At 42.2% G+C, this 20,526-nt stretch overlaps 1 protein-coding gene across 1 annotated transcript in view; it reads left to right on the top strand.

Moving 5' to 3' along the window:
* The window catches only part of snrnp200 (small nuclear ribonucleoprotein U5 subunit 200), a 52,238-nt gene that overhangs the window by 17,628 nt on the left and 14,084 nt on the right, over positions 1-20,526 (top strand). The window contains exons 16-35 of the mRNA XM_062961293.1: positions 434-557; positions 1,537-1,686; positions 2,982-3,092; positions 3,219-3,350; positions 4,721-4,909; positions 5,115-5,312; positions 6,103-6,255; positions 6,787-6,867; positions 8,086-8,169; positions 9,509-9,615; positions 10,111-10,229; positions 11,035-11,189; positions 11,493-11,682; positions 11,905-12,078; positions 13,200-13,360; positions 14,916-15,143; positions 16,117-16,308; positions 17,861-18,039; positions 19,135-19,286; positions 20,294-20,402. Coding sequence (XP_062817363.1) covers positions 434-557; positions 1,537-1,686; positions 2,982-3,092; positions 3,219-3,350; positions 4,721-4,909; positions 5,115-5,312; positions 6,103-6,255; positions 6,787-6,867; positions 8,086-8,169; positions 9,509-9,615; positions 10,111-10,229; positions 11,035-11,189; positions 11,493-11,682; positions 11,905-12,078; positions 13,200-13,360; positions 14,916-15,143; positions 16,117-16,308; positions 17,861-18,039; positions 19,135-19,286; positions 20,294-20,402 — 2,988 coding nt within the window. The remainder of the gene's footprint in view (positions 1-433; positions 558-1,536; positions 1,687-2,981; positions 3,093-3,218; positions 3,351-4,720; positions 4,910-5,114; positions 5,313-6,102; positions 6,256-6,786; positions 6,868-8,085; positions 8,170-9,508; positions 9,616-10,110; positions 10,230-11,034; positions 11,190-11,492; positions 11,683-11,904; positions 12,079-13,199; positions 13,361-14,915; positions 15,144-16,116; positions 16,309-17,860; positions 18,040-19,134; positions 19,287-20,293; positions 20,403-20,526) is intronic.

The following is a 20,526-nucleotide window of genomic DNA, read 5'->3' as shown; positions in this document are numbered from 1 at the left end:
ACAGTCCTAGACATGTGGAAAATGTTCGACTTGTGATTTTGTGATACGAAATCCAGCATATCTATCTTATTCTCTGTGTCATACAATAAAATAATAATAATAATAATAATAATAATAATAATAATAATACTTTATTTTTATATCCCGCTCCCATCTCCCCCAGGGGGACTTGGGGCGGCTTACATGGGGAACAAGCCCAATGTCACATATAATAAACAGTCATACAATAAAACCAATATAAACAAACAAACATATCCTTTCTTGCAATTACTTCTATGATCATCAGTTTCCTCACATCAGGACTCTGTACTGAGTCTATATAACTAAGTGCATACCCATTGACTTAAACATTTCTTGGCAGATAAACATTTCTTGGATCCTTACCTCTAGATTAGTGAAGAAGTAATTGCCTTATGCAATATTTTCCTTGCAGCTTCCGCCCGGTGCCCCTGGAGCAGACCTACGTAGGAATCACTGAGAAGAAAGCCATCAAACGCTTCCAGATCATGAATGAGATTGTTTATGAGAAAATCATGGAACATGCTGGGAAGAACCAGGTAGGGGTGGTTTGAGGTCGCTTGTACACATCTCTATGTCTTTGTATGGATGAAATTACAGTACGGCTATACTTCTCTTGTATATTTCTCAGGGAGATCAGGACCACCTTGGGATCGAAAAGTTGGTTTCTGAGGCTAGACTAAAGTTCAGGGCGCAGAGAAGAATTACATATTGATTAAAACGATGCACGTCTGTGGATGCATCTTTCCTTTTTGCGTGGCATTTTCGTGAAGAGTAAATGCAGTCGTGTTTTTTTTATGGAGCCCTTGGTGGCACAGCGTGTTAAAGCGCTGAGCTGCTGAACTTGCGGACTGAAAGGTCACAGGTTCAAATCCAAGGAGCGGAGTGAGCTCCAGCTGTTAGCCCCAGCTCCTGCCAACCTAGCAGTTTGAAAACATGCAAATGTGAGTAGATCAATAGGTACCGCTCCAGTAGGAAGGTAACAGCGTTCCATGCAGTCATGTCAGTGGCCACATGACCTTTGAGGTGTCTACGGACAACGCCGGCTCTTTGGCTTAGAAATGGAGATGAGCACCAACCCCCAGAGTCGGACACGACTAGGCTTTATGTCAGGGGAAACCTTTACCTTTACTATACTATTATCACTATGTATTTTATTTTACTATGTTCATGTGTAAAATCTTTACCCTTTTCTTTATATCCATGCATCATACTGTTAAATCAATGCCCCATGCCCAATTAAACCCATTAATATTAATATAATATAGTCCTCGGTTGATCCCATCTTAGGCCAAGAGATATGTAAGCCGCCCCGAGTCCCATCAGGGAGATGGTGATTGGCATAAGAATAAAGTTATTATTAATATACTTGATGGTTGTTTCTTTTTCTTCCTTGACATTATCACAGTGTCTTTTTGCCTCTTCCCTTCCCTCCGGCCTCTCTACCTCCTTTCCCATTTAGCTCAGCTTTCCTGTTGTGTGGCTCTAATAGCTTTGCTTTCTCCTACCTGAAACCAGGTGCTGGTCTTTGTCCACTCCCGTAAGGAGACCGGGAAGACCGCTCGCGCCATCAGGGACATGTGTTTGGAGAAAGACACCCTGGGCCTCTTCCTGAGAGAGGGCTCAGCCTCCACTGAGGTCCTGAGGACGGAAGCCGAGCAGTGCAAGGTATGTGTTGATTGAGCCGAAATCCCTTTATGTGTCTGTACATCTCCAAACTTTAAAACAGGCATGGGTCAACTTTTGGGCGTCCAGGTGTTTGGCACTTCATCTCCCACAATTTCCAAAGCAGTTTTTTATACTGAAGGTGTTTTGGATACTAAAGGAAGGATCCAGTGGTGTCAGACTTGTGGCCCTCCGGGTGTTTCATAGTTTAGATCCCAGATTTTCTAACCATTGGATAAGCTGCTGAGGGCTTCTGGGAACTGGAGTCCCAAATAGCTGGAGGGCTAGTTTCATAGCAGTTTCATAGATGGGTGAGAAACAGCAGTGAGAGGGCAGAAGAGAGAACCAGTGTGAGGGCCGGGCTGTGGCGCAGCTGGTTAGTAGCCTGCAGTAATAAATTGCTACTGACCAAGAGGTCATTGGTTCGAAGCCCGGGTCAGGATTAAGCTCCCAACCATTAATAGCCTAGCTTGCTGCCCACCTAAGCAGCTTGAAACCAGTTGCGTCTGTGAGTCGAGAATCTAGGTACCGCTTAATGCGGGGAGGCTAATTTAAATTACAAGTATATACATTATTTAACCTACTGATGCCTCGATTAATGTAATTTTACTGGTATCTATTTTTATTTCTGAAATTTACCACTCTCAGCTTATACTTGAGTCAATGTTTTCCCAGTTTTTTGGGGGGTAAAATTAAGTGCCTCGGCTTATATTCGGGTCGGCTTATACTCAAGTATATATGGTAATTTACGATACCATAAGAGAAATGAGGAGGTGCAGTAGAGTCTCACTTATCCGAGCTTCACTTATCCAATGTTCTGTATTATCCAACGCAGTCTGCCTTTTAGTAGTCAATGTTTTTGTAGTCAATTTTGCAATGTTTTGGTGCTAAATTCGTAAATACAGTAGTTACTACATAACATTGCTGTGTATTGAACTGCTTTTTCTGTCAGTTTGTTGTAAAACATGATGTTTTGGTGCTTAATTTGTAAAATCATAATGTAATTTTATGTTTAATAGGCTTTTTTTGCTATCCAACTCAAAATGGAGCTAGGCCACAGTAAGAGCTCCCAAGAGCTGGCAGACGAGCAAGCATTTGTTTTCTCTCCTTGTTCATTTTTGTTGTTTTTAACTCTTTTTCTACCATGACTTTCTCCCCATAGGGACTCAAGGCAGTTTATAAATAAACACACCTAATGAAAAAAAATATATATAAATGTTTCTTCACCTAGTTGCCATAAATCAGGAAGAATTTCCCATTTAGTCTTTTGATATGAGCATTGTTTTTCTCCCTTGCAGAATTTGGAGCTGAAAGACTTGCTGCCCTATGGCTTTGCCATTCACCACGCTGGCATGACCAGAGTGGACCGAACCTTGGTGGAAGACCTGTTTGCAGACAAGCATATCCAGGTGAGGCGGGGCTTTCTTATGTCAGTGGCACTTATATATTTCCACTTCTATGGCTGTTAGGGCCAAAGTTGGTCTATATTTGCTTTAGAAAGTCATTTGGGACTGAAATGTGGTTCTTGTTTGCAGGTCCTGGTCTCCACAGCCACCTTGGCCTGGGGCGTTAACCTCCCTGCTCACACGGTCATCATCAAAGGGACCCAGGTGTACAGCCCCGAAAAGGGACGCTGGACTGAGCTGGGGGCGCTGGACATCTTGCAGGTACATCCCTTGCGACATGGACACCTCCAAATAAATTTGAGTCTCAAGGGTGGTGTTTCCAAACTCTGGTTTTGATCTAGGCAAGGGAAAGGCAAGTGTGACAGAAATAGGGACAATTTCCTTCCTCTTCTCTTTTTGCCTCGGGATTCTTAGGTTAGGGTTGTGTGGACTGTAAAAATGAGAATGGCAAAATGACTAAATATATATATATTTTTAAATGTTAAACAGTAAAAGAGGCTGCACAGCTTTTAAAAGGGAATTGTTGCTCTTAAAGGTTCTGGGAGAGGCAGTGTCTCCTCGGGAAGGCAGATTATGTTAGAGATAGCAACCTTCTCATGCCTCCTCGTAATGTATTGTCTGTTTATAATGTGTTGTTTATTTCCTGAAGTATTTGACTTTTTTTTTTGGTTTGCAGCTTTCTTAGCTCTATGTACTCAAGGCAGTGGGAGGAGCTGCAGATCATGTGACTGGTTCAGTAACGATTTAGAATGTAGTTTTGAAAAGGATGACAGTTGAGGCTTGAGTCTGTTTTGAGTACAAAAACAGTGTTAGAAAAATTAGAAGACAGTTGAGGCTTGAGTCTGAGTACAAAAAACAGTGTTAGAAATTAGAAGACGAGGCCTGAGTCTGTTTGAGTACAAAAAACAGTATTAGAAGTTAGAAGACAGTTGAGGCTTGACACTGTTTGAGTACAAAAAACAGTATTAGAAATTAGAAGACAGTTGAGGCTTGAGTATGTTTGAGTACAAAAAAACAGTATTAGAAATTAGAAGACAGTTGAGGCTTGAGTATGTTTGAGTACAAAAAACAGTATTAGAAATTAGAAGACAGTTGAGGCTTGAGTCTGTTTGAGTACAGAAGCCAGTGTTAGAAGTCAGTTGAGGCTTGAGTTCCTTGAAAGTAGACTGTTATTAAAGAGAGCTGTATATAGCAATATAGTTTTGAAGACATTATTAAAGACTATAAGCTAAAGATACAAATTTAAACATTTTAAAGTTTAACCTGACAAGAAATGTACCTGTATATTTAAATACACGCAGTTGTGAGTAAAACAAACATGTTATTTTAAAGAAGTCTACTTGAATCTTAGTCTGCTGAGAGCATTGAATAGAAACAAGATGTGCCCAGAGATCTTCTATTACCCAATAAACTAAAGGAATGCCCCTGAAACTCTGCTACCCAATAGATTATGATCCTAAAAGGTCATAATCACTAATAGGTTATGATCCTAACAGGTCATGATCCAATAATCTAATAGATTAAGAAGATTTGAATGGGCCAAGAACCAGGAAAACAGCTTGGTCTTCTCAAGGTAGATTGAACTTTCTCTGCTGAGTCTCACTTTGACATCTTGGATTTCATTTTATTAGATGTTGGGTCGTGCTGGGAGGCCTCAGTATGATACCAAGGGTGAAGGGATCCTCATCACTTCTCATGGAGAACTGCAATACTACCTCTCACTACTCAACCAGCAGCTTCCAATTGAAAGCCAGATGGTGGCCAAGCTCCCTGATATGTTGAACGCAGAGGTTGTTCTGGGCAATGTCCAGAATGCAAAGGTGAGAAGAAGTCCCCATTAGGAATTCTGTTTGTCCTGTCGCTAGTGTCACTTTCTGAAAATAGCAAGCCGGCAATTGTCTAGGGGACTGGGAGCCTTCAAGTAAGAGGAGCAGGAGTTGTGGGCTGTTGTGTCTGTTCTTAAGAGAAGCAATTTAATCCTCGGAGCGTTGCACTTTCTAACCTTCTGTTTCTTGGCTGCTGTAGGACGCTGTGAACTGGCTCGGCTATACGTACCTGTACATCCGGATGCTGCGCTCACCAACCCTGTATGGGATATCCCATGATGACCTGAAAGGAGATCCATTGCTGGACCAACGCCGGCTGGACCTGGTGCACACCGCAGCCCTGATGCTGGACAAGAACAATCTAGTCAAGTATGACAAGAAGACAGGAAACTTCCAGGTGAGTTTGGAAAAGGGGCGTAAGGGGTGTGCGGGATATACTTTAATTTTAATTATTATTTAATTAATAAGCATTTAGGACTGTGTGATTTATTATTATTATTATTATTATTATTATTATTATTATTATTATTATTATTAAAAACATTGAGGCTGGGTGGGCATCTGTCAGGGATACTTTGCTAGTGCTTTTGGTGCAAAAGGGGGTTGGACTAAATGGCCCAAGGGGTCTCTCTAACCCTCTTTACTACTATTATTATAATTATTATTATTTTATTATGACACAACAAACAAGATAGATATGCTGGATTTCGTATCACAAAATCACAAGTCGAACACTTCCCAAGCATTTAGGACTGTGTGATTTATTATTATTATTATTATTATTATTATTATTATTATTATTATTATTATTAAAAACATTGAGGCTGGGTGGCCATCTGTCAGGGGTGCTTTGCTAGTGCTTTTGGTGTAGAAAGCCAGAAGGAGGTTGGACTAAATGACCCAAGGGGTCTCTTCCAACCCTATTTATTATTTTTATTATGATTATGATTATGATTGAGGCTGTATTTATTCCTGTTTTGTTTTTGTACTTCAAAATAAGATACGCATAGGAATTTGTTCATAGTTTTTTTAAAAAACCATAGTCCAGCCCTCCAACTGTCTAAGGGACTGTCAACTGGCCCCCTGTTTAAAAAGTTTGGGGACCCCTGGTATACAATAAATCAAGCTTGGTTGTCCTGATTTTGCTGTTTTCTCCAACGTTTCTCTTCCCTTGTTTCCTCATCTAGGTTACTGAGCTGGGTCGCATTGCTAGCCATTACTACATCACCAACGAGACCATACAAACCTACAACCAGCTGCTCAAGCCCACTTTGAGTGAAATCGAACTTTTCCGTGTTTTCTCACTTTCTTCGGAGTTCAAGAACATCACTGTGAGAGAGGTAGGGATCTTGGCACATGTGTCTATGTATGCTTTCCTTTTAATTCTGAACATCTATTAATGTCTGATCTCTTTCCAACATCGCATCTCTAGTGATTGTGTCACCCAGATCACTTTAACTTCATTTTAGAAGAATATCAGGGCCTTTTGGGCTATACCGAAAGTCTTTTCTGTATTTCTTAGCTTAATCAATGACCAGCCTCATTACAATTCTATCCTAATGTTATCAGGCTCCTTTCATCGGGGTATTTTAATCTAATGATTTTATCTTATATTGCTGCTATAGCCCCCCCACCTTTGAAGTTGACGGATTTGCATTGGTGGTTGTTTGATATTATTACTGTTATATAAACCTTTGTTTTAACTTCTGATTTATCATCTTCTTGTGTTTTAAACTGTGTATATTGTTTAATGTATTTGTGCTGTTACTTTTGTAACGTTGTGAGCCGCCCCGAGTCCCCACGGGGAGATGGTGGCGGGGTATAAATAAAGTTTTATTATTATTATTATTATTATTGTTGCTTGTTTGTAGGAAGAGAAACTGGAACTGCAGAAGTTGCTGGAGCGGGTCCCAATCCCTGTGAAGGAGAGCATTGAGGAGCCGAGTGCTAAGGTAACCCCTTGCTGCCCCCAGGCTGGCCTTGTTCTGTGAGTTCATCCATGAGTGTTTATAAAGCACTAGCTGTGCCCGGCCACGCATTGCTGTGGCGTATGGGAATCTTTTGTTGGCCAAGTGGAACGGCAGTGAATAGCCTTGCAGCCTTGCAGCCTGGCCGTTTTCTTCTTATGGGAATCCTTGTTCGGTGAGCTGGAATACAAAGGAATAGGCTTGCTGCTTGGAAGCCTTGGTACTTGTGTCCTAGAGGAATGTTTTTTTGGGCTGCTAGAATTGCTTAAAAGCCTGGCTGCTTGCTACCTAGGGGAATTTTAGGTTGGTCAGCTTTAATAGTACAGAGTAATATCGCTGCTTCAAAGTCTGGCTGCCTTCTACCAAGATTAATCCTTTGTCTGGTTGAATTGCACTGAATAGTCTTGCAGTTTCAATGCCTGGCTGTGTTATACCTAGGGTTTGTTGAGCTGGAGCAGCACCCTCAATCAAAGAGCTGCTTTGAAGCCTGGCTATTTCCTTTGTAGGGGAATCCTTGTTTGGCCAGCTTGAATTGCACTGAATAGTCTTGCAGCTTAAAAGCCTGGCCGCTTTCTACATACGGGCATGGTGTTTTCTTTCTTTTTTTTGATGGTCACTCCTTGGAAAGTTCATTAGTTTTGTGGCCAAATTTGGTGTGATTTGGCCCAGTGGTTTTGTTGTTAACTTGATCCTAATTATGCACATTACATTTTTATATATATAGATTGGACAAAGGGCAGGGTGTCTTCTATACAGATGAGCAATTGATTGGCTGAACCTTTTTATGAGTTATTGAGGTCCACTTGCTGACTAAATCATCCCTTTTGGGGGCTTGGCATTCAAATTGACCTGAAATTTGAATGCCAATGTGTTGATCTACAGATCACTGCTCCAAATGTCATCTTGTGCAGTGTGATAGTGTCTTGGGTTTTCCTTTTTTTTCAACATGATGGTATCTGATGTCACATGCTTGGATTAAACATATTTTGTTTGTATGTCCTCCAAAATATTATTGGACTGCAATTCCCATCAGTTCTTGGAGTGCTAGGAGTCACGGTTCAACAACACCTGGAGAACAGCATAATTTTGCATTGCACACTAGAGGGGCATGATATACAAGGGCATGCATTCGTATATCTCTCACATTGACCTCGTCATGTTCTTCCCTGGATGTTGACGCCTCTCTTTTCTTCCCTTCCTTAGATCAACGTTCTCCTCCAGGCCTTTATCTCTCAGCTAAAGCTGGAAGGCTTTGCTCTCATGGCAGACATGGTTTATGTCACTCAGGTGAGCGAACAGGATGTCAGCCCAGGTGTCATAGGCTGTGGTTTCTGGCAGGTTCAGCAATGGTTATGAATCTAATATCCATTGCCAAAACCTGCCAGAAAAGGCTCTTGCTCTTTATGGACAAAGTGTAGACCTTTTTATCTAATGTAAAATGTCCAACACACCCCTCTTGTGAGGGGTTCTGAAAATCCATGCCTTTTCCAGTTAGTGCCTTTTTCGGGCCGGACTTTAGCACAGCTGGATAATCACCAGCAGTAATATGGAGCAATGGCACAACCTCCAAGGCACCGAAGCTCGACTTGTGTTTGAAGTCATATCTCCTTTCTGTCTGTTCTGTTCTGTTTGTCCAAACAGCATTGAATATTTGCCATGTATATGTGCTGGGATCCGCCCTGAGTCCTCTTGGGGAGAATGGGCGGAATATAAATAAAGGATTTATTATTATTATTATTATTATTATTATTATTATTATTATTATTATTATTAAAACAATCACTGTTCCTGTGAGTTTTCTGGGCTGTATGGCCATGTTCCAGAAGCATTCTCTCCCGATGTTTACCCACATCAATGGCAGGCATCCTCAAAAGTTGTGAGGTCTGTTGGGAATTAGTCAAGTCCAAGTGGGGTTTATATATCTGTGGAATAATGTCCAGAGTGAAATAAAAAATATCTTGTGTGCCTAAGGCAGGTGTCAATGTTGCAATTAGCCACCTTGATTAGCATTGAATAGCCTTTTAGCCTCAAAGTTTGGCTGCTTCCTGCCTGGAGGAAGGTGATGATGGGAGGTGATGATGTGGCCCTGATTGTTTCATGCCTGAAATTCCCCTGTTTTCTGAGTGTTGCTCTTTATTTACTGTCCTGATTTTAGAGTTTTTTTAAAATACTGGAATCTAGCTTTTGTTCATTTTCATGGTTTCCATAAGAATCAGGACTGGGAAGAATCCCAGAGCATTGCCATTGTTTAAAAAGACGAAATAGGTCTGGGTAGGTCAGTAGATTTTAGATGTAAATGGGGTGTTGGGAATGGGAGCTTTTTTCATGTCAGGAGTGGCTTGAGAAACTGCAAGTCACTTCTGGTGTGAGAGAATTGCCAGGATGTTTGATGTTTTACCATCCTATGGGAGGCTTCTCTCATATCCCCACATGGGTAGCTAGAGCTGACAGATGGGAACTCACCCCGCTCCCCAGATTTGAACTGTTGACCTTTTGGTCAGCAGTCCTGCCGGCACAAAGGTTTAACCCATTGCACTATCTGCCTGCTTCTGGCTAGGAATATATTAAATGCGTGGCCTTCCTTGGTGAGTGGATATTGACCCCTCCTCTGTTGTATCTCTTCCAGTCTGCTGGGCGCCTTATGAGGGCCATCTTCGAGATCGTTCTAAACCGAGGCTGGGCACAACTGACCGACAAGACGTTGAATCTCTGCAAGATGATCGACAAGCGGATGTATGTGGTGTGCTGTTCCTTTTTAATGTTTAGGTTGCGCTTGGGTCTCATAATGCATTGAGCTTCTGACCTTGAAAAGTTAGGAGCATGTATATTTTTATGTATATAGGAGGGTTTTTTTTTTTGCTTAATATTTGGACAAAAATCATACCAAATAGGAAACTGGGAAATTGGTGCTGATCTCAGGACCTCTTGCCTTCCAACTGAGATCGTTGCTATCTCCCAGTTGAGGTAGTTCCTTTGAACCCAATCCATGATTTTAACACTTTATCTTGTATGTGGTTTTTTATGACTTGCTTTTATTGTCTGATTGGTTTTATTGTTTTGTTTTTATATTGTTCTGTTTGGGCTTGGCCCATATAAGCTGCCCCGAGTCCCTTCGGGGAGATGGGGCGGGGTATAAGAATAAAATTACTATTATTATTATTATTATTATTATTATTATTATTATTATAGTTGGTAGTTCAGGCCTGAGAATGCTTCTTCTCATGGCAGGTGGCAGTCGATGTGCCCTCTGCGTCAGTTCAAGAAGCTCCCTGAAGAGGTGGTGAAGAAAATCGAGAAGAAAAACTTCCCGTTTGAGCGGCTGTATGACTTAAATCACAACGAAATAGGTCAGTGGCGGGCGGGTGGATTGGTGCGGGAACATTTGCGCATCTGAATCAAAATCTCTCTCTGGTTTGAAGGAGGTGGGTTTCAAATCCAAGGCTGGCTGCTCTTGAAATAGACAAATTCAGGGCCAACTTTCTGTCCTTCATAATTATTATTATTTATTTATTTACAGTATTTATATTCCGCCCTTCTTTCTCACCCCGAAGGGGACTCAGGGCGGATTACAACGAACACATATATGGCAAACATTCAATGCCAACAGACAAACAATATATATAGACAGACACAGAGACATTTAAGTTTTTTTTTTCCAGCTTTCACGATTCTGGCCACAGGGTGAGCTGTTGCTTCACTGTCCACTAGTGGCTGTACTTCCTCATTCCATTCCTCGTGTTTTGATGGCAGTTTTATGATGATGTAAAATTAGTTAAATTAGCCTCCCGCATAAAGCATACCTAAATTTCCCTAATTGACAGGTGCAACTGTCTTTCGGGGCTGCATAGGTCAACAGCAAGCCGGGCTATTTAATAGTTGGGGGCTTAACCCGACCCGGGGTTCGAGCTCATGACCTCTCGGTCAGTAGTGATTTATTGCAGCTGGTTACTAGCCAGCTGCGCCACAGCCCGGCCCTTCATAAGGACTGCATAGACTGCAACCCAGGATTCCTCTCCAGTTTTGTTTTTGGTGTTTTAAGATTAAATAGTACAAAGGGTCCCTGGTTATCTGTTTGGGGAATGGGACACATTATTAGGCCTCCTATTTGTTCACACACTTGCCCTACTGTCCTTTAATGTTTTTCCACCGCAGGGGAGCTGATTCGGATGCCGAAGATGGGGAAGACCATCCACAAATACGTCCATTTGTTCCCCAAACTCGAGCTGTCGGTCCACTTGCAGCCCATCACCAGGTCTACTCTGAAGGTCGAGTTGACCATCACCCCAGATTTCCAGTGGGATGAAAAGGTAACACAACTACAGTAGAGTCTCGGTTATTTATTTATTTACTTATTTACAGCATTTCTACCCCGCCTTTCTCACCTGAGGGGGACTCAGGGAGGCTTACAGAAGTTGGCAAAATTTAGTGCCCAAAACACAGTCATTAAAATCAAAACAGCACATACAAATCAATTAACAATACAGTAGAGTCTCACTCCCATGACTTCTCGGTCAGTAGTGATTTATTGCAGCTGGCTACTAACCTGTGTGCCTGAGGTTGGTCTTTGTTCTCCCTGCATTAATCCATTCTCTCTCTCTCTCTCGGGCCAGGTCCACGGTTCATCAGAGGCCTTCTGGATTCTGGTTGAAGATGTAGACAGTGAGGTGATCCTGCACCATGAGTATTTCCTTCTGAAGGCCAAGTATGCCCAAGATGAGCACCTCATCACCTTCTTTGTGCCAGTCTTTGAGCCGCTTCCCCCGCAGTACTTCATCCGAGTGGTCTCCGATCGCTGGCTTTGTAAGTCCCATCCTCGGCTTCTTTGGCTGATCTTTCACCACGGATGGTGGTTTACCCTGCAGGGGTTAAACCTCTTTATTGTCTCCATCTGGCTTGTCCTTCATAGCACATGCAACACCTGACTTCATGTCTGTTTGCTGGTATAAAGACATCATATGATGCTATATTCAATGAATTGTTGATTCCTTTGTTTGTGCTTTTTTCTGTGCCTTTTGATTCCAGCCTGCGAGACCCAGCTGCCCGTCTCCTTCCGACACCTCATCCTTCCTGAGAAGTATCCCCCACCGACGGAGCTGCTGGACTTGCAGCCGCTGCCTGTTTCCGCTTTGCGAAACAGCGCCTTTGAGAGCCTCTACCAGGACAAGTTTCCTTTCTTCAATCCCATCCAGACCCAAGGTGAGAATAATAATAATAATAATAATAATAATAATAATAATAATAATAATAATAATAAACTTTATTTATACCCCGCCACCATCTCCCCAACGGGGACTCGGGCGGCTTACATGGGGCCATGCCCAGAACAATACAATATAACAAAATATAATAGAACAACAAATCATAGCACATTAAACAACACAATAAAAGAAAATATACACTACATTAAACAAGATCAAAGAACAATAAAACCAAGGGTGGGCCACATGTACACTAGATTAAAAAGTGCGTGAAGTGCATGTCAGTGGGACGTGGAGAACCCAGGAAAATAGTTGTCTTATAGGTGTTGTTCCAAGAAAGAAGAAGGTCTATGGTCGATGTTTGGCAGCATCCTACAGTTAGGATCAAGTGAGACAGAACGACATGAGGCAGAAACGCAGTCTTGGTATTATTACATTTAGTATTTTTCTCTATTATTGTTGCTACCATTACATTTATTTTACTCTATTTATTATTATTATTAATACATTTATTATTTCACTCTGATCTTATTATTTTTATTATTACATGTATTATTTTACTCTATTATTATTAAAAGTATGCATAAGCACATGTATATTGAAGAAGATGAGAATAATGATTTGATCAGAGTTGGACAGCCTTATCTTAAATTTGAGCTTTATATAAATATTCAAAAACATTTAACCTACTGATGCCTCAATTAATGTAATTTTTGGTATCTATTTTTATTTCTGAAATTTACCACTCTTTTTGTGGTAAAATTAGGTGCCTCCGTTTATATTCGGGTCAGCTTATACTCGAGTATATATGGTACCTTTGGCTTATCTAAAATTGACCAGTGGCTGAGGGTCTTCCTCACCTTCCACACCCACTTGGCATAAGTGATACCTGTGACCTCACCAGTTGATTTCAAGCTAACTTCTGGTCTTGGAACTTTCTGGAGAAAGGCACCAGCTCACAGGAAACATCCCATTGTCTCTGTTTTTCTTGTAGCCACAAAGATTAGGCCAATAGACCTATCAGCAGCACTTTGGTATGCAATGCATGACTATGAGATGGTAATACGTCCTTATTCGGTGTTGCTGGGCAGGCATTTTACTCACTTTTTTCCTATTTAGTGTTCAACACGGTCTATAACAGTGACGAAAATGTCTTTGTGGGGGCTCCCACCGGCAGCGGGAAGAGCATCTGTGCCGAGTTTGCCATCCTGAGGATGTTGCTGCAGAACTCGGAGGGCCGCTGCGTCTACATCACTCCCATGGAGGCCCTTGCTGAGCAGGTACCATGCCTCCGAATTGACGCTTTCCCTAGAAGAGATCCCTCATTAGAACAGATTCAAAACAGTTCATCTTCTCATAGTTTGCAGATTTTGAGGCATCCAATTCTGCAGAACTTGGAAGAAGAGTGTTGCATAACTGTTGATTTGCATCCTGCTAAGTATATAGTTGCTTTAGAAGTTAAAATATCAAAAAGCCAGGTTGCTGTGATTTTTCCGGGCTGTCTGGCCATGTTCCAGAAGCATTCTTTCCTGACGTTTCGCCTACATCTATGGCAGGCATCCTCAGAGGTTGTGAGGTCTGTTGGAAACTAGGCAAGTCGGGTTTATATATATATACCTGTGTAATAATGTCCAGGGTGGGAGAAAGAACTCTTGCCTGCTTGAGGCAAGTGTTAATGTTGCAATTGGCCGGCTTGATTAGCATTGAATAGCCTTGCAGCTTCAAAGCTGGCTGCTTCCTGCCTGCAGGGGGATCTTGTCCTTTACTATAGTTCCCTATCCAGAGTTATAGTGCTCCACTTTGTATGCCCTCTATCCCTAAACTTTCCCATCTGACATCTGCACTTTATCCATCAGCCCTATTCCAGGTTCACTGGTAGTTGTTAATTATTGTTTTTATACTGTGTCGTGTTGTTTTTGTTTTATATTGTTTTATATTATTCGGGGAGATGGAGGCGGGATACAAAAATAAAGTTGTTGTTGTTATTATTATTTGTTGGGAGGTGTTAGCTGGCCCTGATTGTTTCCTGTCTGGAATTCCTCTGTTTTCTGAGTGTTGTTCTTCATTTACTGTCCTTTGAATGTCATTTTCCTGCTTCTTGGCAGGGGGTTGGATTGGATGGCCCGTGAGGTCTCTTCCAACTCTATGATTCCTATGATTCTATGATTTTTTAATACTGGTAGCCAGATTTTGTTAATTGTCATGGTTTCCTCCTTTCTGTTGAAATTGTCCGCGTGCTTGTGGATTTCAATGGCTTCTCTGCATAGTCTGATACGGTGGTTGTGAGAGTGGTCCAGCATTTCTCTGTTCTCAAATAATATGTTGTGTCCAGGTTGGTTCATCAAGGGCTCTGCTATGGCTGACTTCTCTGGTTGAGTTAGTCTGCAGTGCTTTTGGTGTTCCTTGATTAATGTCTTGGCAATGCTGCTGCATTTGTTGGTCCCTCTGTAGACTTCCCCACAGCTGCATGGTATACGGTAGATCTTCAGAGGTGAGGATCCCTCTTGTTCTTTGCTGAATGTAGCATTTGTTGGGATTTCAAGAAAAGTCGTTGACAACACGATATCTAAAAGGCTATGCACGAAGAGGATTTATTTATTTATTTATTTATTTCCATCATTTCTATCCCGCCCTTCTCACCCGAAGGGATTCAGGGCGGCTTACAAAACTGGCAGAATTCGATGCCAATATACAACAATACAAAAGAATAAAACATAAGCAATTAAAAACAGATTTAAAATAATACAAAATACTTGAACCATTCATCTACAAAACCTTGTACATAAACTATTGAAACTGTTATGAGGATTTCAGCTCTTCCTCCTGCCTTGGCAGATCTTCCTGGATTGGTACGAGAAGTTCCAGGAGCGTCTGCTCAAGAAGGTGGTCCTTTTGACCGGGGAGACCAGCACCGACCTGAAGCTGCTGGTCAAAGGCAACATCATCATCAGCACCCCTGAGAAGTGGGACATCCTCTCCCGGCGCTGGAAGCAGCGCAAGAACGTGCAGAACGTCAACCTCTTCATCGTGGACGAAGTGCATCTCATTGGCGGCGAGAACGGGGTGAGTCCTCTCTCCTTGGAAAAGTACAACTTAGTACTGGAAGTGTTGGGCACTGGACCTGCAACTTCTCAGAGAGATTCATGGTTTCCAGACCTCCGGCCCATTAATTAACCTTCCTCTGCACATAGAAAGAGAGGGCCTTGAAGGGAAAAACCACCTGAAACAGAAAGCTCTGCAAGTAAGGAGGAGAGAGGTGGGGAATGCAAGCTGAGAAAGCAGACACTGATAACAGGTGGCACCAAGAAAGAAAATAAAGGAAGGGAAACAGTGAGGCAAAGTTCAGAGAAGTAGCTTGTTGTGCGCGCATGCTCAAAAATGTTAATGTGGGATTTGTGTATAGATAGTGTTTAAATGAAATTTGTGTCTTGGTTTGTATTGCATACTGATTGCATCATCCAGAGTGTACTATAGTCTGGAAAGAGTTAATTGCTGAGAAGCTGTGTTGACCTTGATGTGTGGCTGGAACTGGGGAGTGTCCAGACACAAGTGTGTATACATTACTGATTGCATCAGATCTGTTCAGAGTTCTGTCTGCCTAGAGTGAGAGTCCTGTGTCTATTGTCTGCAAGTCTGTTTGTCTTTATTACTGCTTTCAGTAAAACTTGTATATAGTTTTACTCCCGTCTCTGGGTGTCTCTTCGTTCTATGTTCCTCTGACTCCATCCAACTGCTGCTGCGCTGCGTAAATTACTCTGACAAAAAAATGCTCAAAAGTTTAGACTATAAAGCTAAGCTCAGCCTCATTTTTGGTGTGGCACTTTTCATTTGCTCACCCAGGAAGGTGTTTTGATCAATAGAACTTGTTGATCTATCTCCTTGGCTTCCAAAGTTGAACTATAGCAAGTCTCAACATTTTCTTATCTGTATCCTTTTGTACCCAGAACTGGACAAGGTCTTCCCGGTGAAGACAAGAATGGGAAGACACAAACTTTACACCTGATGTAATATAGCTTTCTCCGACTTACTTTTGCAGCCTGTCTTGGAGGTGATCTGTTCCCGAATGCGCTACATCTCCTCCCAGATTGAGCGGCCCATCCGCATCGTGGCCCTGAGCTCCTCCCTCTCCAACGCCAAGGACGTGGCTCACTGGCTGGGATGCAGCGCCACCGCCACCTTCAACTTCCACCCCAACGTGCGCCCCGTGCCCTTGGAGCTCCACATCCAAGTAAGTCACTCTATTTCTCTCTCACACTCATGCTAAAATCGATCTCAAGTGGCTTTCTACAAAGCGAAACTGCAGACCTGTCGAACTTCGTATCTTTATTGTAATCGTAATTTTTATTGTGTGTGAATAAGAAACAAAAAGCAAAAATCGAGTACACATGATACAGTAACTAACAGAAGCTGTACAATTGCAACATCTTCCCACACCCATGCCCTCTGTTGTAGCTCAGCCCATGATTGTGCCTGCTCCTAATGTCAATGAGGAAGTGGATCATGGGATTTCTGAGCCTGCTGGGCCTGTTGAGCCAGCATGAGATTTTAAGTCCTGAAACTGAGCAGTCTGTGTTTCCAGCAGTTAGTGAAGGCCACATTCCAGAGAGGGGCCCAGATGCTGCTGAGAAGTCTTTCTTTTAGGGAAGCAAGTTCAGAGGATGAATTCCCAGGTGGGGAGGATAATGAGCTGATAGATAGGAGACTTAGTTTTCATAAACTCCAGGCTGCTCAACAGATTTGGTGAAGATCACAATGCTTGTCAGAGAAAAAGCCGTTATCAGGTAGTCAGGGAAGACGACATGATTTCATGTCTATATTAGAGAGACCAGAGGGATTTTCTAGCAGTATGGTCAAGGTTAGTTATTGAGACTACATCTCTTGCCAAGTCAAGCCTGCTAAGGGAATTTTCGTTTGTTCCTGGAATTTCGTGTATTGGATTTTATGCTGCCTTGTGCATCCTGGTTCTCTTGTATTACTATGTTTTTGACTCTACTCTTGTGGGCTATTACATACATTTAGAGTTAGACGTTTTTACTGTTTTTGCTGAACTGCTTTTTATATAATCTTCAATAAACTGCTTTGCTGATTTACCTTGGACTGGAGTGTGGTGGTTAAGTACAGAGGTGCTTCCTGCCCTGGAGTACAACACCCTCCTTCCCCACACCCATGAACCTACCCACCTATGGCTTCCGACACTACTCACTGTGGATCTTATACCTATTAAAACCCTCCCTTATATCTGTTTTAATAAATTCCCCGTGCGGCTACTTAAAAGTCTACATTTGTCTTCCTTTCCAAATATCTAAATGCCAGCTTTCATTTAGTGGCAAATGCTTCATTATTTCCTCCCTAGATAACATTGGTTAGCTTGGCCATTTGAATATATTCTAGTAGTTTTTCTCTCCAGTCCTTTATAAGTAAATATTTTCCCCCCTTCCAAAATTTTGCTATTTTTAATCTTGCAGTAACAAACCTATATTGCAAATGTCTTCACCTCTTTTGCTGCTTCTCTCTAAAAAATCCTAAAAGAAACATTTCTGGTTTTTAAAAAAAATCTATTTATTTGTTTCTTTAACTGACCTATCGAACTTAGTATTGACAACCCTGACTGGCAGAAACTGTTTGGGTTTCAGGTGAAGTATCTGGAAATTATCAGAGATGGAAAACTGGCAGCTTCTGCCGGCAAATCAGTACATCCCTTCCAATGTAGTCCTCCTTCAGAAAGTAGTTTCCACCCTCTGATCACCAATCTTATTTTTTCCTTCCTTGCTTCCATTCAGGGTTTCAACATCAGCCACACACAGACCCGCCTCTTGTCCATGGCCAAGCCGGTCTATCACGCCATCATGAAACATTCGCCTAAGAAGCCGGTCATTGTATTTGTGCCGTCGCGCAAGCAGACCCGCCTGACGGCCATTGACATCCTCACCACCTGCGCCTCCGACGTCCAGAGACAGAGGTAAGGACCGATGACGACTCAGTTCCTTCCTGAAATGTCTGCTGGAGTTTAAGAGCAGTGTTGATTCTCTGGGGCAACATTCTAATGCATATAGTGTTCTGACCTGGATGTGATTACCAAAAAGCAGGAGAGAAAGGTGGATTCTTTAACTGTGGTTGAATCTGTGGATGCAGAATCTATGGATACAGAGGGCCAACTGTGAAAGCCAGGTGTTGACAAAATGAACAGGCTTCCCTTCAAGAAGCTGTTCTGTTCTGCTTACTAGCAGGCAATATGTATAGTTTAATAATAATAATAATAATAAGAAGAAGAAGAAGAAGAAGAAGAAGAAGAAGAAGAAGAAGAAGTTTTTTTATATCCCGCCTCCATCTCCCCCGAAGGGAACCCGGGGTGGCTTACAGCAAAATCAGATACAAAACAATGATAAAATATGAAACATCAAAGAACAATAACAAAACCAATAATATATACACAATAGCCAAAAAAACACAATGCGGTATTAAAACATCGAATTAAAAACAATGAGGTTGCAATAGTGGATAAGCAAGGTGCACATTATGAGTTACAAATTTGTAAATATTGTTTATGCTACTGTGTTTCCCCGAAAATAAGACAGTGTCTTATATTAATTTTTGCTCTCAAAGATGCACTAGGTCTTATTTTCAGTGGATGTCTTATTTTTCCATGAAGAAGAATTCACATTTATTGTTGGACAAAAAAAAAAGAACATTTATTATATACTGTACATAGTTGTCATCACAAACCAGCATAACCAGACAAACTGTGAATCCTATCAAGAATTTCTTGTTACTACCAATATTTCCATGTACATACATTTCCTGATCCTGCATGTTCTGGTGTTCTATTTGGCGGGCATGCTTCCAAACAAAAACTTGGCTAGGTCTTACTTTCGGGGGAGGCCTTATGTTTTAGAAATTCAGCAAAACTTCTACTAAGTCTTATTTTCTGAAGATGTCTTATTTTAGGGGAAACGGTATACAAAAAGGGTATTTGGGGGACAGTGTACATTAGGCAGAATGGGGCTAGTCTTGGTATTTTCCATTCCGAAACAATCCATGTGCTGCTTCTTGGCAGGTTCCTGCACTGTACGGAGAAGGACGTGGCTCCCTATCTGGACAAGCTGAACGACAACACCTTGAAAGAGACGCTGGTCAACGGGGTGGGCTACCTGCACGAGGGGCTGACCGCCTTGGAGCGAAGGGTCGTGGAGCAGCTCTTTTCCTCAGGTGAAGATAGCCGAGGCAGGGAATGAGATACAAATCTGATTTATGGGGCAGGCCCCATTGCCTCATCTACACTACCTGTAAAATACAGATTATCTGCTTTGAACTGGATTATCTTGTCCACACTGCCATATAATCCAGTTCAGTGTGGATTTTATACAGCTGTGTAGAAGGGGCCTCATATAATCCAGTTCTAAGCAGATAATATAAGTTTATAAATATAATATGTAATAATTACTGTGGTATAATAATACAGAACAATATAATATCTAAAACCAGGACAGTAAATAAAGAACAACACTCTGAAAACAGGGGAATTCCAGACAGGAAACAAAGTCACCTAACATTTCCCAACAAAGGATTCCCCCAGATAGGAAGCAGACAGGCTTTGAAGCTGCAAGGCCATTAAATGCTAATCAAGGTGCCTAATTGCAGCATTCATACCTGCCACACTGAGACTATTAATCGCTCTTCAAACTGGCCAACCAAGGATTCCGCAAGGTAGAAAGCGGCCAGGCTTGCAAGCAGCAAGGCTATTCATTGCTATTCAACCTGGCCAACCAAGATTTCCCCTAGGTGAAAAATCCCCAGGCTTTGAAGCCACGAGGCTGCTCCATCCCATTCAACCTGGACTAGCAAGGATGCCCTGTATAGAAAGCGGCCAGGCTTTGAAGCTGCAAGACTATTCAGTGCAATTCAAGCTGTCCAAACAAGGATTCCCCTACAAAAGAGGTAGCCAAGCTTCTTTGATCGAGGGTGCTACTTCAGCTACTCCAGAAAACGGCCAGGCTTTGAGGCTGCTATTCCACCTGGCCAACAAATGATTCCCATAAGCCACAGCAATGCGTGGCCGGGCAAAGCTAGTTGTATATAAAACCCTTAAAACCTATTCAAGAGTTTGGGTTGCTATGTTCTGTTCTGCTGAGTTGCATTTGCAGGTGATCCAGCTCCAATGGAGTGGAACTTAGATGCCTCCTTACCTCCTCTTCCTCCTCCTTTGTGCTCTTCAGGTGCCATTCAGGTGGTGGTGGCCTCGCGCAGCCTCTGCTGGGGAATGAATGTGGCGGCGCACTTGGTGATCATCATGGACACTCAGTATTACAACGGCAAGATCCACGCGTGAGTAAAGACTTCTTCTGTGGGTTCTGGGCCCCTGAGAGACTAGACTGGAGGGGAGATTTAGTGGCTTGCAGTGGGATTTTGAGAGACACGAGGCCAGAAAGTGTTCATCCCGTTCGCCTAG

This window comes from Anolis carolinensis, unplaced genomic scaffold (genome assembly GCF_035594765.1).
Source record: "Anolis carolinensis isolate JA03-04 unplaced genomic scaffold, rAnoCar3.1.pri scaffold_8, whole genome shotgun sequence".
Lineage (NCBI taxonomy): Eukaryota > Metazoa > Chordata > Lepidosauria > Squamata > Dactyloidae > Anolis > Anolis carolinensis.
This window is presented reverse-complemented; position numbering and strand designations above follow the sequence as displayed.